This window comes from Notolabrus celidotus, chromosome 9 (assembly GCF_009762535.1).
Source record: "Notolabrus celidotus isolate fNotCel1 chromosome 9, fNotCel1.pri, whole genome shotgun sequence".
Taxonomy (NCBI): domain Eukaryota; kingdom Metazoa; phylum Chordata; class Actinopteri; order Labriformes; family Labridae; genus Notolabrus; species Notolabrus celidotus.
Window position 1 is genome coordinate 2,754,517 of NC_048280.1, and position 18,739 is coordinate 2,773,255.

At 43.2% G+C, this 18,739-nt stretch overlaps 1 protein-coding gene across 1 annotated transcript; it reads left to right on the forward strand.

Moving 5' to 3' along the window:
• The first annotated feature begins 937 nt into the window (after positions 1-937).
• Positions 938-18,419, forward strand: snapc4 (small nuclear RNA activating complex, polypeptide 4). Its single transcript, XM_034692160.1, has 22 exons — positions 938-1,262; positions 3,360-3,472; positions 3,561-3,604; positions 3,692-3,788; positions 3,870-3,898; positions 3,970-4,092; positions 4,444-4,581; positions 4,676-4,760; positions 4,867-4,948; positions 6,799-6,900; positions 7,009-7,081; positions 7,158-7,322; positions 8,435-8,585; positions 8,678-8,784; positions 8,864-8,958; positions 10,604-10,698; positions 11,137-11,231; positions 11,781-13,229; positions 13,358-14,017; positions 16,318-17,146; positions 17,327-17,649; positions 17,768-18,419. Exons 2-22 carry the CDS (start codon positions 3,361-3,363, stop codon positions 17,876-17,878), a joined length of 4,965 nt encoding a protein of 1,654 aa, XP_034548051.1. The 5' UTR covers positions 938-1,262; position 3,360; the 3' UTR covers positions 17,879-18,419.
• Positions 18,420-18,739: the final 320 nt, after the last annotated feature.

The following is an 18,739-nucleotide window of genomic DNA, read 5'->3' on the forward strand; positions in this document are numbered from 1 at the left end:
ATTATATAAACAGGAAATAAAAACTAACTGAGATTAAAAATCTATTTTTCAACAGCTTCCTGGCCAAGCAGTACAGTTTACAGAGTTTCTGACAGAGTGGCCACATATACAAACATAAGACATTCTGAAGGCCTTTAAATACATGTCAGAAGAGAATAAAACAACAAAATGAGTGTCCAGAAATCTTTACACAAAGCTAAGTGAACTAGCTACTGGGCACAGGTGCATATTACCATACAGGCATGAAAGCGGTGTTGATCTTCTCACATCACTCTCAGCAAAAAAAAGAACGAGTGGGTTTTCAGAAATTCTAAGCAAAAGCAACAATAACGATATGATGTTGAGATCAAAGTTAAGAAAAATAAAGAATGACTGAATTAAAAATGCATGTTAGAAACAGGATGACTGTTTTTTAAACTAGTACCCTGACAGACAACTTGTCCGAGGCTTATTGCAGATCTTAACAACCATCCTGTTAAACAGACCCAGGCTGAGTCCTGACTTGATTTTTCAGGGATTTTATTATTTTGAGATTCAATTAGATATGAAGTAATTATGAGGAGATGACAATTCATGCCTTGTGTTTTTATAGAATAATGTGAATAAATTATTTTGATGGTTGAATTGGGTTTTTTTTCTCTCCTGTTTTTGTATTTTGTTAACTTCTAAAACCTGCAGGGTCTTGGCTATTTTTTTATTATTAATATTATTCCTATCCTTATTCTTACAATTATTATTATTATTATTATTATTATTATTGTTATTGTTATTATTACAATTTTTATTATTATTTTAATCACTCTTATTATTTGTATTATTCTTATTCTTATTCTTATTATTATCATTATTATTCTTATTATTGTATATTATTTATTTTATTTTATTTTATCAGGCGGAACCAAAATATATCCTAACCGGAAGTGTCAAAAGGGGAAGCAAATAAGGAACGGACAGTGAAGCAATGGTTTGTTTTCTCGGAGTTTCTATGGTTTAGCAACAATAACAAAAAAAAATCTTTATTTTTTTCAGCTTTGTTTAATAAATCAAAGATTCAATTCTTTTTTTTGACCCGAATCTTGAGACCCGGACTCGATCTGGACCCTAAAACCTCGCGGGAGAAGGTGTCCTGCCGCACAGCATGCTGGGTAATATGTCAACGACAGAGCAACGTTGATTGGCGCGTGGAGGCTGAAAGTAAAACCATAATAAAGAGGTGTTAAAGTGGAGCAGAGCATCTACTGAGGAAACAGGAGCTGTGTCAGGTTTGACTTCATGTTATCTCTACATTTTATTAGAGCTAATGTCAGCATACAGTTTAATTCAGCACTTCATAATGCAGTCATGCTGCGAGAGCATCCATCTCTACTATTATTACTTATGATGTTGCAGCAAATGTGTGTCCTGTCACTTCTACAGAGCATCTCTGCTGTGCTTTATTAAAGAGGATCTTTAGCAGACTTTAGATTAAGTATGGATGATGTTCACTAGACTGTTAAAGGATCAGTTCACTTCCATGACAGCAGATCATCTCAAGTCTTTTCTTCCTGCCTCTCTTCAGGGAAGCTGGTCTTGTTTTAGTGCTGCCTTGATGAGTTTGCACAGCAGCCCTGCAGGAGAACTGCAAAAACATTTCATGATGCAAAAAACATTTTAAAAGAATGCAAAAGTATTTTATTAAACACATCTGAAAGAAAGACTAAATGTTTTATGGAAGGCAAAAAAAGAAAACACAAAATGCAAAAACATTTAATAAAGTAATTAAAAATGTTTCAGAAAGAGCTAAATTATTTCAAAGAACTTAAAAATGCTTCACAAAATTCAAAAATGTTGTGTTTGATATTCAAAAATAGTTCATGAACACCAAAAACTTTTCACAAAACTCAAGATTTTTTTTCCCCGACTCATTAATATTTCACAAAACACAAAATTACATTTAAAATCCACTTCAAATAACCAAAAAAATAACAAAAAGATGGAATATTTTTGTGTTTCATATGGGAGAGGATTAGGGCCACTGAAAAAGAAAGAAAAATTAAGGTTTAATATTTTATTTTATTATTATTCTGAGAAAAAAAGTCAGAATTCTGAGATTAAAGTGAGATTTCTGACTTTTTTCTCAGAATTTTGACTTTTTTTTCTCATAATAATAATAATAATAGTAAAAAAAATTGGATCTTAAATTTTTTTTCAGTGGCCCTAATCCTCTATGTAGTTTCATAAATTATTTTGTGATTTAAAGCTGCTGTGAGGAACTTTTGTTTTGTATCAATTCTGGCGCCCCCCTTGTGGACAAAGTGATACCTCTTATCTCTTGTCCTGTACATGCAAAAGTAGTGTTTTCAACAAAAACCTCATCCTGTTGTCTTTTGACAGACAACTTTATCAGGCAATGTGATTATTTTCCATGAAAACAGTCAAATAAAGGCTGTTTCTGAAACGAGATGTCCATCATCTGGTCTGACACCTACCCCCTCAGGAAGGTTTCAGGCATTAAAAATGACAACAGAGAAGGTGTCAGTGTTGCTGCTGATGGTCTCGTTTGCTATTGAAGGTTATAAAGAGGCATCAGTATCTTTTTCAGTCTGTTTCTCAGCCAGTTCAAAACTCCTCACAGGGCCTTTAAATATTTTTTTAGCATTTAAAAAAAATACTTTTGCATTTTTTTGCCATGTTTTTTAGAATTTCATAAATTAAAAGATACATTTTTTAGTGAATTATATAATTAAGTGAAATGTTTGTTGTGGTTAGTGGAATGTACTTCATCTTAGGTGATTTTTTTTTTGTTTCATTGCATGTTTTTCCAGTTGACCTTCAGAGCCACCATACATTTGAGAGTCTATAGTTTAATAATTGTCCCCTCAAATTTGAGCTTATGTACTCAAACCAAATCCCCTGATGAAGACTAGCAGGTCCAAACTTCATGGTTTAATCACCCGCGTGCAGGCTTACCATCTCTTATTTTATTAAGGTGAAAGCCTGTTGATTTTTACTAAAGATCTTAAGCTTCTTAAACACAATGCAATGATATGTTTCCATGTGAAAACAGCTCCTCAGTGAAGAAGGAGGTGAACATTTGGGTGGTGCTCTTACTTGGAGCCTGACAAAGAGGAGAGTTCAGGACCGATGTGATACTGATTTAGAAGAAGAAGAAGTAGCGTACGGACCAGAGAAATACTTGCTGTTGTTCTCAGATTTTGCATCAAACTGACTTTGCAAAGAAGCTCAGAATGATAGTTTCTTAAACAAAAGGTTGTTTGATGACTTTTAAACTTCGCCTTGATGCCCTGCAACAAGATAAGACTCAAGAGAGAAACATCAAACATCAAAATGTCCTCACCTGTCTGTCCGTCTTTGTGCAGCATGTCTGCCTCTCTGTCAGCGGAGAGAGACAGACTCCAGCAGCAGGTGGAGGAGCTGGAACAGAGTTTGTCTGTGACACATGCCGAACTGGATCTCCTGAGCAGTGAGTCAGGTACGTGCTCACCTGTCTGTGCCTCCATCAGTCTGTCTCCCGGTCCTCCTGTTTGCCTCTCTAACAGCAGATCTCTCTCTTTCATCAGGCGAGGAATCAGAGGGCAATGACTCAGAGGAGGAGGGGGAGCAGGTAATAAACACACTCAGATACACAGCGTCCAGCTTCACCATGCTGTTCAATAATAACTCACACACTTCTCTGTGTGTGTGTTTGCAGTCTGCAGCTGGTCTGCTGGCTCAGAGAAACAAGATCCAGGAGGAAATCCAGAACCTGGAGAACTTCCTGGGTGGACAAAGTCCCATTCTTGTGTCAGGTATCTATCAGTCTGTCTGTGTGTGTCTCCTGTGATTTGATGAAACAGGATGTGTATTAATGTCTGATTGTCTCTCTTCAGATGATGATGACGGCAGCAGCAGTGAGGAGGTCAGTGTCCTTACAAGCATCCAAACATCACTGATATGTGAGGGAGTCTTGATGACTGTTTCTGTTTTCAGAGTGAGGTGGGTCTGCCTCCGACCGCCGACTCCTGCCTTCAGTTGAACCTCGTCTACCAGCAGGTCCTTCAGGAGACTCTGGACCAGCTGGAGACGCTGCTGGCTCAAAACCAAAGACAGCAGGTCAGCACACACCAAAGACTTTATGTCACTACTCTCATCTTATCAGGGGCCGGGGTGGCAGCTAGGCTTGACTCCAGCCTTGATATTTAAACAGGGGGGAGATAAAGCGTAAAGATTCCTCCTCTGTGCAGCTGTCACACAGAGAAAACCTAGTTATGAAGACCCCAAACATTATTTTAATTCTAAGCTTTAACCATAATTCCATCAGCATTTTAATATGGGACTTGACTCACTTCTGGGGCAGCCATCTAGTGGCCACTCATGGAACTGCAGCACATGGAATTTCCTTGCTGGTTTCACCTCGCAGTCCCAGAAGTAAGGAGTGATCATATATATATTTTCTATCTGTAGAGAGACGTGGTGACTCAGCTGGCTGGGTCAACCAAAGAGGCTCCCAAGGAACAAAGCTCCTCCTCCTCCTGCGACCACCATCGCATGTTCCTGGGCAGCTTCTTCAAACCGTACTTCAAGGACAAGCTGACAGGGCTGGTAAGTCAGACAGACAGACAGACAGGAGGACAGACATTCTGTTCTTTCAGCTAATTGATAAGACTCAAACTCCATCATGTTTATCCATCTCCAGGGTCCTCCAGCCAACCAGGAGACGAAGGAGAAGGCCAGCAGGTTGACCGGCTGTCTGGAGGGGAAGAACCTGAAACTGAAACGATGTAAGAATGAAAAAAGTTTAATCATTTGGTTTCCCAACAGCCCAGAAATATCAGTTAATTCAACTCCATGATACCTGTCTGTGATATTCTGCGTCTGTCTCTTCAGGGGAGAGCTGGCAGAAGACTCTGTTGATCCACTCTGTCGCCAGAGACAGTCTGAGGAGACTCATCCAACCCAAACTATCCAAGTAAAACCCTTTTGTTGATTGATGTTTTCATGAGTAGTACATCCCCCAATTCCAAAAATACAGTGGGATGCAGTGAAAAATGTTGATAAAGCAGATTTTGATATTTAAAAAGTCATTTGAAATGTATTGAAAAAAGTGTAAAGACAGCATATCAAATGTTAAACTTTTATTATGAAAAATATATGTTAATTTTGATCAGGTGACATTTTGGACAGGGACAACAAAATCACTGCATTAAATACAGACATGTCTCTGTAGTGGAAGTCACTGCATTAAAAACAGACATGACTTTGTAGTGGAAGTCACTGCATTAAAAACAGACATGACTCTGTAGTGGAAGTCACTGCATTAAAAACAGACATGACTTTGTAGTGGAAGTCACTGCATTAAAAACAGACATGACTCTGTAGTGGAAGTCACTGCATTAAAAATAGACATGACTGTAGTGGAAGTCACTGCATTAAAAATAGACATGACTCTGTAGTGGAAGTCACTGCATTAAAAATAGACATGGTTGTAGTGGAAGTCACTGCATTAAAAATAGACATGACTCTGTAGTGGAAGTCACTGCATTAAAAATAGACATGACTCTAGTGGAAGTCACTGCATTAAAAATAGACATGGTTGTAGTGGAAGTCACTGCATTAATAACAGACATGACTCTGTAATGGAAGTCACTGCATTAAAAATAGACATGACTGTAGTGGAAGTCACTGCATTAAAAATAGACATGACTCTAGTGGAAGTCACTGCATTAAAAATAGACATGGCTGTAGTGGAAGTCACTGCATTAATAACAGACATGACTCTGTAATGGAAGTCACTGCATTAAAAACAGACATGACTCTGTAGTGGAAGTCACTGCATTAAATACAGACATGACTCTGTAGTGGAAGTCACTGCATTAAAAATAGACATGACTGTAGTGGAAGTCACTGCATTAAAAACAGACATGACTCTGTAGTGGAAGTCACTGCATTAATAACAGACATGACTCTGTAGTGGAAGTCACTGCATTAAACACAGACAGGACTCTGTAGTGGAAGTCACTGCATTAATAACAGACATGACTCTGTAGTGGAAGTCACTGCATTAATAACAGACATGACTCTGTAGTGGAGGTCACTGCATTAATAACATACATGACTCTGTAGTGGAAGTCACTGCATTAAAAACAGACATGACTCTGTAGTGGAAGTCACTGCATTAATAACAGACATGACTCTGTAGTGGAAGTCACTGCATTAAAAACAGACATGACTCTGTAGTGGAAATCACTGCATGGGCTCAACATCACCTTCATAAACCAGTCTGTAAACACAGTATATGACTGAACCACTAATGCAGGTTCAAACTGAACCATGCAAAGAGGAAACCTTATATAAACCTGTTCCAGAACCACAGAGACTTCTCTGGACCTGAGCCGGTCTTAGATGGACTGAGGGGGAAGTGGAAAACTGTCCTGTGGTCTGATGAATCAAAATCTGACATTCTTTTTGGAAATCATGGACGCTGTGTCCTCCGCTCTAAAGAGGAGAGAGACCACTCGGCTTGTTATCAGCTCACAGTTCAAAGCCAGCGTCCCTGATGGTATGGGGATCATAAGAGTCCAAGGCATGGGGAGCTTCCACATCTGTGAAGGCTTCATTAATGCTGAACAAACAGGTTTAGGAGCAACATATGCTGCCATCCTGACACTGACGTCTTTAGGAAGACCTTACAGATTTCAACAAAACCCGATTCTGCACGTATTACAACAGCATGGCTCAGTAGTAGAAGAGTCCAGGTGATTTTTAAACAATTCCAGACATGGTTGATTCTGTTTTAATAACCTGTCTCTCTCTCATTAGGATGGACTACCTGAGTCAGAAGATGTCGTCAGCAGTAGAAGCAGACAGGCAGCCTCTCAGACAGCAGATAGACAACGTAGAGAGAGAAATAGACATGCTCAGGTACGTGTCTGTGGTGTTGTGTGTCTTCAAACATGTCTTATGAGGATCTGTACTAAAGCAGGGATGTAGACGCCGGTGTGTCTGATTCGTTATCTTTTGATCTGACAGGAAGAAGAAGGAGGACGAGCTGATCGGGGAACGCTTCGATGAACACGACTGGCAGAAAATCTCTAATGTTGATGTAAGTACAGATATGACTCATCTCCAGATTCATGCTGAAGACACAAACTGAGACCGTCTCCTCTCCTTCTCCTCAGTTTGAAGGAACGAGGGACGCGGAGGACATTGAGAGGTTCTGGCAGAACTTCCTCCACCCGTCCATCAACAAGAGTCGCTGGACTCAGGAGGAGGTGCAGCTGCTGAAGGAGGTCAGCGAGACGCACGGCGAGCGGGACTGGGAGACCATCGCTTCAGATCTGGAAGTGAGGAAGGAGTGTTCTTGTCTTTTACCTGTCTGTCTTTCAGCAGGGTGTCTCTCCTCACCTGTCTGTCTTATTCTGAACTTCTCTCTGTCATCACCTGTTATTACTACTTGTCTCTCACCTTCTCTCTGACCTGTCTGTCTCTCTTCATGTGTCTGTCCCTTCTCTCTGTCTCTCGACCTGTTTTATTCCTTCTCTAATATGTCTCTCTCTCTCTCTCTTTGACTTGTCTCTTAATGCTTAAACTATCTCTCTTTTTGCCTGTCTCTTTTTTTATGTGTCTCTCTTTGCCTGTCTGTCTCTCTCTCTTGATCTATCTCTCTTTTGATCTGTCTCTTTCTCTTGATCTGTCTCTCTCTTTATCCATCTCCCCTTTACCTGTCTCTCTCTCTCTTGATCTGTCTCTCTTTTTGCCTGTCTCTCTCTTGATCTGTCTCTCTCCTTTTACCTTACTCTCTCTTGATCTGTCTTTCTCTTTTTGCCTGTCTCTCCCTTGATCTGTCTCTCTCTTTGCCTGTCTCTCTCTCTCTTGATCTGTCTCTCTTTTTGCCTGTCTCTCTTTTTGCCTGTCTCTCTCTCTCTTGATCTGTCTCTCTTTTTGCCTGTCTCTCTCTTGATCTGTCTCTCTCCTTTTACCTGTCTCTCTCTTGATCTTTCTTTCTCTTTGCCTGTCTCTCTCTCTTGATCTGTTTCCCTCTTTGCCTGTCTCTCCCTTGATCTGTCCCTCTTTACCTGTCTCTCTCATTGCCTGTCCTCCGCTAACCTGTCTTTCACCTCATGATCTGTCTCCCTCTCTCTCTTGATCTGTCTCTCTCTTTGCCTGTCTTTCTCTCAGATGACAGGACCGGCTTGCTGAGTTTACAGATGTTCAGGTGCTTTGTATCTGACCTGTCTGTCTCTCTTCACCTGTCTGTCCTTTGAGCCTGTGTCTCACTCTTTCTTTCTGTCTCTTTCCCTCCACCTGTCTGTCTCTCACACGTGGAGGAAACTCTTCCACATCTCTAGAATTTCTTGCATACTGTATCTGGCGTTTTCTTTTTTGTCCCTCTAACCCGTCCCTCTCTCCATCCCTCACCCGTCTCTCTCTCTCCTTCCACCTGTCTGTCTCTCAGTCGGGGAGGACAGCCTTCCTGTGTCTTCAGACCTTCCAGCGTTTCGTGTCGGGCTCGTTGAGACACAGCAGTTGGACCCCCGCCGAAGACTTTCTCCTCAAAGAGCTGGTGGAGAAGATGAGGATCGGAAACTTCATCCCGTACACTCAGAGTAATGACATCACACTATGACATCACATCACGACATCACGCAGTCGACTGCGCAACACCTAACGCCACGTCTCTCCGTCTTTCACCTCTCAGTGAGTTACTTCATCGAAGGCCGTGACACCGCTCAGCTGATCTACAGGTGGACGCAGGTGTTGGATCCGAGCCTGAGGAAAGGACCGTGGACCAAAGAGGAGGATGAGGTAAGCTGAGGGGGCGGAGCTTAGACCGGACACACCCATCCCACTGCAGAATGAACACAGATACCTGTCTGTCTTTTAGATGCTGCTGAAAGCTGTGTCCTATTATGGAGAGAAGGAGTGGTGGAAGATCAGGTTGGAGGTTCCTGGACGTACTGACGGCGCCTGCAGAGACAGGTGAGCGCTGATTGGACAACAGACGATGCTGTTGTGTCTTCAGACTGTTTTGATGTCTACCGCTCTAGTCAAGGTCCTCAATGATATTCATTTAAACACAGACAGTGGCAAAATTTCAGTTTTGGTATCACTTGATCTTAGTGCTGCTTTTGACACAGTTGACCACAAGATACTACTGGACAGACTTGAAACTGGGTGGCACTCTCTGGTGCAGTACTAAATTGCATTAAGTCCTATTTTTAATGACCGGGACTATTTTGTGTCTATAGGTAAATACACATCTGAGCGGATGAAAATCGTATGTGGAGTACCTCAGGGACCCATTCTGGGGCCTCTGCTATTCAACATCTACATGCTCCCCTTAGGTCAGATAATAAGAAACAACAAAATAAAATACCATAGCTATGCAGATGACACACACATTTACATCACCATATCACCAGGGGATTACAGTCCCATACAAACACTGAGTAAATGCATTGAACAAATCAATGACTGGACGAGACAGAACTTTCTTCAGTTAAACAAAGAAAAAACTGAAATGATTGTTTCTGGAGGAAGAAAGGTTAAAGGTTACTGCTCAGCTCCAATCTGCAACGATGAAATGTTCAAACCAAGCCAGAAACCTTGGTGTAGTCTTAGACTCAGACCTTAATTTCAGCAGCCACATTAAGACAATTACAAAGTCCGCCTACTATCACCTTAAGAATATATCAAGGATTAAAGGACTTATGTCTCAGCAGGATGCAGAAAAACTCCTCCATGCATTTATCTTTAGCAGACTAGACTACTGTAACGGGGTCTTTACAGGACTCCCTAAAAAGTCCATCAGACGGCTGCAGCTCATACAGAATGCTACTGCTCGAGTCCTAACAAGGACCAACAAAGTAGACCACATCACTCCAGTTCTTAGATCCCTACACTGGCTTCCTGTCTGTCAGAGAATAGACTTTAAAATCCTGCTGATGGTTTATAAAGACCTGAATGGTTTAGGCCCAAAATCTGCTACTACTTTATGAACCACCTCGGCCTCTGAGGTCATCAGGTACTGGTCTGCTTTCAGTCCCTAGAGTCAGAAGGAAACATGGTGAAGCAGCGTTTAGTCATTATGCACCACATATCTGGAACACACTCCCTGAAAGCTGTAGGTCTGCTCCAACTCTCACCTCTTTTAAATCAATTAAGACTTTTTTATTAACCACTGCCTTCCTATCTTAGCTCAATTTAACTCACTTTAAATTAACATTTTAATGTAATTTTTAATATATTTCTAATTTTCCTTTTCTTTTCTGTTTTATCATATTTGTCATTTTAATTGTGCTCTTTTATGCTTGTCTGAATGTTTCCAATGCTTTTAATGTTTTAATGTAAAGCACATTGAGTTGCCCTCATGTATGAAATGCACTATACAAATAAAGCTGCCTTGCCTTGCCTTCAGATTAGCTTACTTAGCTTTGAGCTCCGGAAATGGTCATTTAACTGTCCTCTGTGTTTCTCCACTGGCACTTTATGGAAATGCATTCTTACATATATCAAAATACAGAATCTAAATCAAGTGGAGTAAGGGTTTAAGTGGGAAGGAAACTCTTTCCAGTTTTTGCAAACATTTGTTTCAGTGCATATTATTTTTTTTGTGTGCACGCAGGTATCTGGACTGTCTGAAGACGGACATCAAGAGAGGACCTTTTGAAATACTGGAGCAAAGGCTGCTGCTGCAACTGGTGGAAAAACATGGAGTCGGTGAGTCCCACAAACACTCAGGACCAGGGATGTTCAGAAGCAGCTAAATTCCCCGTCATTGAAACAGAAATTTGAATTCCTACTAACTGACTGGTCTCAAGGTAAGAAAACACTCACAGGGATCACAGGGTCTGCAGGTAAACCATGTCATATTGGTCTTCCATGTGTGGCTACAGTTAACAGAGCTAGCACAACCAGCTTTAAGTCCTCCTTGCAGGTTAACATCCCCATGCCTGTGCTGGTTACAAGTTGCTCTGGTCAAGTATTTATATGCCAGTTTAAGCACGTTGACCACCTCTAATTGGGTCTTTTGAAGTTCTGTGGCCCCGCCCACTGATGCTGCTACCACTGTGATCTGTCATCGTGTTTTTCCACCTCCTGTGTTCTTCTTCTTGTGTCTCTTTACGGTCATAATTCACATACGTGTTTGTGTGTCAGGTCATTGGGCGAAGATCGCTGCTGAGATTCCTCACCGTTTCGACGCTCAGTGTATGAGAGAGTGGAGGAGACTGAGCTCAAGCTTTCGCAGCAAGGTACTACAACTAATTAAAAAATGAAGTGTTAAAAACTGCAGTTCCTCGAGTGTCCACTTGAGGCTGGCTGCAAAAGCCCCTGAAGCCACATACACACCCATTCAAATAGCAACATTTTTGCCTCGATTGCTCGGTCCTGCCGTTTTTCCCTCTATAACATCAAGAGGATCAGGGCTAAAGTTAGCATCTTCCATTTCCATCTGTTGCTCTTTTTAAAAGAGGTAAATAAGAACCAAAACAAATTAGAGTATCATCAGCATAAAGAGAAATCTGGGGCGCAGTTGGCCTAGTGGCTTAGGCGCACACCCCACTTGTACAGAGGCTATAGTCCTCGTTGCAGCGGTTGCAGGTTCGACTCCCGGCCTCAACGCTTTGCTGCATGTCATCCCTCCTTCTCTCTACTCCCCACACTTCCTCTCTCTCTTCAGATGTCGTATCTAAAGGGAAATTTGCCCCAAAAAGTAATATCATTTTACTAGAATATCATCAGCATAAAGAGAAATCTGAACCCTGAACATGTTACTGACTCCAAACTGTCTTTGTCAATAGAGAAGCAGAGGTAAAAAATCACCTGGAGGGAAGGAAGGAACAAAGAAGAGAATCAGGAAAAAACGGAAGGTTGTGAAGAAGGTGAAATCTGAAGATGAAGAAGAGGAAGAAGAAGAAGACGAGGACAAGGTGGTGTACATGGAGAGTGATGGAGAGGCGAAAACTGTGGAAGAGGTGAGGAGTGAAGAGGTAGTGAAGGAAGAGGAGTACATCGTTCCCCCCATGGGAGAGTGGATTCCAGCTGAACGAGTGAGTCCAGGCTTCATGGTCTTTCAGCCCGTCGAGTTCCCTCCTACTGGAGACACAAACAATGTGAAAGCCCGGTCAACCATCATCGGCCTGTTTGGGCGCTCTGTGATTATCGGACCACGTCCCAAAGGGCAGTCGAGTAACAACCGCCACAGCAACCGCACCATGATGATGGTGTCAGCGGACCAGCTCCGGATTTACTTGGCCCACCAGGCAGAGAAGTTCAACCATCTGAAATTGGGCCCTCCAAGGAAGACTGAGGTCGACAAAAAGAACAACATCAACCGAGTGACGGAACTAGGGCTGGGATACCAGCTGCAGGCCGCAGTGATCCCCTGGATCGGTAACGCACTGATCCCTTCAGATACCAGAGTGAGAATGGCTGACGTCCTGAGGGAGCAAGGAGAAAAGAGGCAGCTCACTTCAACATCTGTATTCCTGCTCTTCCTCCAGACCATGAACGTGGACACTGTGGGGTGTAAGGAGGTGATCGAGCAGAGGAGGATCTGTGTGATGCAATCGGTGCCAGCTCCAGAAAATTCCGCTCTCAAGCCGAAGTTGAAGTCGAAAGTGGGATCTTTTCAGCAGAGGAAGATCATAAAGGAACTTCGGGAGTTGGATCTGCAGCACAAACTCATCTTGGAGCAGCTGTACGCGCTGCAGCAACAGAAACAGCAACAACCGATGCAGCAACAGGTCGTTGTTCTGCAGCAAGCTACTTCGCCAAATACACCTGGCATTCTTTTTAAGATGCCTCCTAACATGCATCCTCAGATGTCGTTCCCTCAGGGGGTCTACATTTCACAATCTGTCCCGACCCAACCGACTGTGTTTTCATGCACATCTCCCCCTGCTCTTCAGAGGATGAACAATACCCCCCTTACTGTGGTAACAATACCCTCCAACGCCTCCCTCGGTCAACAAGCTAGACCCCTGCCCCCTTCCCTGAATGCAAAAGCCTCATCAAGCCCATCAAGTTCCAAGCGGACTCCAGCCAAGGGGAGGAGGTCGAAGAAAGAAAAGGTTGAAGAGGCGGTTGTCAGCAGTCCAAATGTGATGGATATCAAAAAGGAAGGGGGTGGTTTGGGTGGTGCAAGTACAGGTGTGGACACAGAAGATGACAGCAAGACCACCATCAGCGGGAGGCTTCGGAAGCCCAGCCAGAAGGCAAAAGCTCTTCAGGGAGCCACTCTAGAAAAGGTAACGGTTTAGGAACTCTTGTCAGTAAATCTGGTCTCTATCTAAAAGCCTGGACTCTCATGTGTGTCTCTGATGGTCCTCAGTTTGATGTTATAGTCTGACTTGTCTGTATTTGTTGCTTCTTTCAGGCTGAACTCAAGAAAAAAGCTGCTCCTTCTCGAAGACGGAAACCTAAAACCAAGGACACAAGCAGTCCTCCTGAGGGGGTCGGCACTGTCCCAGTCCAGCTTGTTCTTCAGACTTCTCCATCCTCACTGACCGACCCCAACACAGCTCAAAGAACCGAGAGTCTAAAGGTCTTTCCAGTCCCTGTGGACCAAGCGTGTTCTAACGGGAGCGTGTCCTCCACTCAGAATGTCCATGTAGCCTCACTCCTTCCCATACCAACCAATCAGCACACTGCTTCATCCGCTGCCCTTCCCCCGAGTGATCACACCTACATCTCATTACATCCTCCTCCAAACTCTGGTAAACAAAGCGTCAAGTCAAAGAGCCCAAGCCGCTCCAAAAAATCAGGCCCCGCCCCCAAAAAGACTCCCAAAGCCGCCCCGTCCAAAAAAAGGAAAGGGGCGAGCAAGGACGACGAGCAGAATGTGACGAGCAGTCAGGATGAGCAGAGTGCGAGCAGGACAGGTGATGCTGAGGGCGTGAAGAGTGATGCCGCGACAGGAGAGGTTAGGGCTGTGAAAGTCGAAGGCGAGACGGGTACAGGCGTGCAGCAGGAAGGAAAGAGGGTTCGGAAGCCGAGTCAGAAGGCCAAAGCTTTTCAGGAATCCAATCAGGCCGAGGTAAGATCTCTGTCTGTCTCTATGCATGTCATTGTTCAGAAAGCAGGTCTCTGCAGGGTCCTTTAATTTCTGTAGATCAGGGTAAGGATGTATTGACACCATAGACCAGGCATGTCCAAAGTGCGGCCCGGGGGCCAATCACGGCCCAAGGTCCATTTATTTATGGCCCCAAGCTTCAAACTTAAATAGTGTTATTTATAGCAAAAAATGTAATCACCTTCTGAATCATCACATTTGCAGTTTCTTACAAGCACACAAACAAAACTAAAGTCAATCCAGAAACGTCTCAAAAAGCTTCATATGGACTACTTTTATAAAGCCAAAACACTGGGCATTCTGCAAGATGGCAATAAAGAAGAAACACAAGAACTCTTAAAGCTGACAGGTTTTCAAATTAATGTTTATATCATGATGTGGAAAAAGGAAAAAGCTCAGAAGACACAAAAGAGGACACAAGACAAGACCAGAATACTGAAACTGTACAGAAAATGGAAACATTTGGTGCATAAAAAATGTTCAGAACTCAGGAAAATAATTATTTGGTTCTAAAATGTTGTCTGCTGGTCAGAAAAGTCTTAAAAACAACATGAAAAAGAAGTGTGATTAAATCCAGATCGTGATCCTGCCATAGGAAAACAATGAGACAATATTTTTCCAGCATTGCCCGACCCACATGAAAAACATTTTCCTCCAGAAGAAGATACAGTCTGCTAATGTTTACATGGCTTGTGGAGAACTGAGGACTACCTAGTTACTGATTTATTGAGAAAAAATGTAATATAATTGTTATTAATAGATATTTCATATATAAAGTTTATGATTCCTAACTCTCAGTAGGAGCCACTGGCCCTGAGGTATTCTTACAACATCATATGTGGCCCTCTTTGAAAAACATTTGGACACCCCTGCCTTAGACTGTATATATAATGGACAGCGTCTCTCTGCCTTTTCCCTTTGAACTGTTTTGAAGCCAAAATATCCCGTTCCAGAACGCTGCCAACTTGTACATTTTCTGCGCAGACTCTTACCGCCCTACAGCGTACCGTCCCGAGGTCCTACAGAGTTTCTCTCTACGGCAGCTGTCAATCAAAGCAAACCCGGATGTAGCAGCACGTCTGGTCTTCAACCAGCCTAAGACAGCTCATGTCACTCCCCTGCTCATTTCTCTACACTGACTTCCAGTTGCAGCTCGCATCAGATACAAAACTCTAATCATGACTTACAAAGCAGTCACCAAAACCGCTCCAGTTTACCTGGAACCCCTCATCCAGGTCTACTGCCCTTCTCGCCCGCTACACTCAGCCTCTGAAAAGCACCTAGTGCTTCCAGCACACAAGGCCTCAAAATCAAAATCACTAGCTGGACTCTTCTCTTCTGTTGTCCCTAAATGGTGGAATGAATTGTCCAACTCCATTCGATCTGCAGAGTCCCTCTCTACTTTCAAAAGACAGCTAAAGACCCAGCTCTTTAGGAAGCACTATGCACTTAGCTAGACTGTTCTCCACTGTTGTCCCCAGTGGCAGATCATGTCTTCCAGCTACAGTTGACTCACACTGTCCTGCTCTACTCTGGGAGTCTGTGTTCAGGTCTGGAGTGACCCAGCACTTGGTACTTTGGTCATTATTGTGGTGATGTTAATTGTTGATGATGATAATGATAATGGAAGGTCTTAAATGGTTTGGTTGCTTCATTGTAGATGTTCCTTATTTACTTTTGTGCATTGTCTTTACACTGCTTGGCAGTACCTGCTCCCAAATTGACTTGAAGCACTTTGTTCCTCTTACTGATCTTGTTTCCTCTTGTCTAGATCTTTGCTTGTGTTGTTCTTGTTCTTGTATGTACGTCGCTTTGGATAAAAGCGTCTGCTAAATGACATTGTAACATTGTAACATTGTAAAACACAGTTTTTTAACCTCTAATAACTAACGAAAAAGAAACTTTTCAGCAAAAAGAGGCCTTGAACACAAAACAGTCAAATACTAACTACATATCACCACAGCATACGGATGTGAGAAACATTCATATGACGTGTATTTCGTTTTTAAAGGTTTGAGTGTAGCCCCATTTAAATGAATGGGGGAGACAGAGTTTTTGACCTATACTGCAGCCAGCCACTAGGGGGAGCAGTTCTCGGCTTGAAAATGTTTTACAGACTAAAACCCTTTTTTTCCTCAACATCAGTCTTCTAGATTTTCAATAAAAGGTTACCTGCATAATAATTTGGAACCACGAAAACACCACCAAGTTCCCCTGTCCTTCACCTCCTCTCAGACTGTCTCCTCTCTTGTGATCTTTTCCAGGATGAATCCACGAAGAAGAGGACTCCCTCTTCTACTCCTCCTAAAAAGCGCCCTCGTCAGTCTCGCCGTAAACAGGACAAAGTCGTACCAAAGCAGCAAGTAGCTCCTGTCCCAGGGTTGTGTTTATCACCCAGTCAGCCTGTGTGGGTCATGACTCCTGGTGGCCCGGTCCAGCTGGCAGAAACCCCTCCACAGGGCCTGCGACTGGCAATCGCACCAGGAACCCCATCCCCAGCTTCACGAAGGAGGACTACAAAATCCAAGCAGGCAGCTCCACCTCTACGCTCGCTCGCGCCTCGTCCCCCCAGTATGTCTAATCCTGTAACCCTCCTTCCTCTGCCCCCAAGCCCCGCAAGGCCCCTCCCTCCAACCTTCATCCTGCAACCTGTCTCAAATCCTGCCTTCTCCCAGCCTTCCCCCTGTCCCACCCAGCCTCCCTCCATACCCGTCAGCCCTGCAGAGAAAGCAGCACCACCTTCCCTCAGAAAGGAAACCCTGCAGTTTGATCCCTCCCTGATGTTCCTGGAGTCCCGGGTAGAGGTGCAGGTTTGGCTCAGCGGTCAGGGAGGAGTCGTCGTACCTGGAGCAGGAGCGACTCTCCCCTACCTTCCCCCCTTCGTCAGCAATTTGAGCACGCTCAGTGAGTTACTCCGCGCCAAGAAGTCTCTGACCAAACTGTCGCTGCAGCTTTTGAGTCAAGCGTCTGAATCCCAACCTGAACCCCCCAAGACCTCGTCCAAACCTGACGGCATCACCAAGGAGACATCAGGTCAGCCTTCAGAGCTGCCAGACTCCACCTCAGACCTTGAACCAACTGCAGACAAACCAGGTAACACAGCTTACACAACTCATAGATACTTCTTTTAACCAATCAATGAATCAAATATAAGGTCCGGTTAGGTTTTGGACAGAGCTTCAGGAAAGACCTTTAGTCATACTTTTTAGGAGCTCAGCTACTTCCATTCAGAGTCCAAATCTGGCTCTCAGGTGTGTTTGTTTTGTCCTCCAGCTGCTCCACCTCTCAGCTCTGAACCAAAGGAGAAAGAGGAGAAGGAGGAGAACGAGGAGGAGCATGTTGCAGCGCTGCGTCATCTGGTGGCCGAGCGGTTTGCAGACAACTCTGCGTATCAGCTGCTGAAGGCTCGCTTCCTGTCCTGCTTCACCGTCCCCGCCCTCCTGGCCTCCTTGCAGCCAATCACAGTGAAGAAGGTGGCTACCCTATCTGAGGAGGAGGAGGAGGAGGAGGAGATGGAGGGAGAGGAGAAGAAGACAGAAGAGGAGGAGGAGAAAATAGGGAAAATCAAAGAGAGTGGAAGAGGGAGGAGACATAAGGTGGGTTTGACTGAGTGGCGTTTTATGTATGCAAGAGCAGTGTCAGAATCAAGTCTATAACGCTGATCAATAACTCATTATCAAGACTTAAACTCATCAGTTTTTCTTTTGTCTCCAGACGTCTCTGCTCGAGTGTGGCGGGGCAGGAGCTCCAGCCAATCACTTTTCAGGAATGGACACACGGGCCTCAAAACAGACTGGACAAGAGCAAGCTGAAACTGTCCAATGAAAGCCTCACATCTCAACATCGAGTTCCTCGTTAAACAACCTGGTTCAAGAAAAATCAGAGACACTGGAAAAGTCACTTTATGATCCTCGAGATGTGATAGTTTGCTCTTCCTAAAGTTGAGTTTGAGATCTCAGTGTCAGTTGATGCGTTCAAAGACCCTCTGAATTTGCACTTTCAAGAGTTAGCTCACTGCTCAGATGTTCTGAGCAGCTTTTTCTCAAAGTGAGAATCTTAAATACACTCCTTCTAGAGAGTGAAATCAACAGGAGTAAATGTCAGTGTGCAGACTGGGTTTCACTGACATTTAAAGTTGAAACTGTTTTATTTCTAAAGAAAGGAAATAAATAAATCAAGGTTCTTAGAAAAGAAGAAGGTGGAGCAGATGAGTTCAGAGTTCTGTGGTGTGCTCATGTACCAGGGGGTCAGGGTTTAAGATGTGAATTTGCACTAATTTATATTTGTTTTTTTCCTCAGTTCATCTTCTGTAAAGAAAATTTAAGTTGTTTATTTTGTAATAAAGAGAAAGTGTTTGTAGAATGAAGCTGCGTAATTGTGTATGTTTACTTTAAAAACCTGCGCTGTGGGGTTTAGCTTTATTGACCTTGGTTAACTACCACCACACCAAGAATCCCATTCTGTTATATACAGTCATGGCCAAAAGTTTTGAGAATGACACAAATATTACATTTTCACAAAGTCTGCTGCTTCAGGGTTTTTAGGTGTTTTTGTCAGATGTTTCTATGGTATAATGAAATACAATTAGAAGCATTTCATAAGTATCAAAAGCTTTTATTGAGAATTACACAGAATTCATACAATAAGTCAATATTTGCAGTGTTGACCCTTCTTTTTCAAGACCTC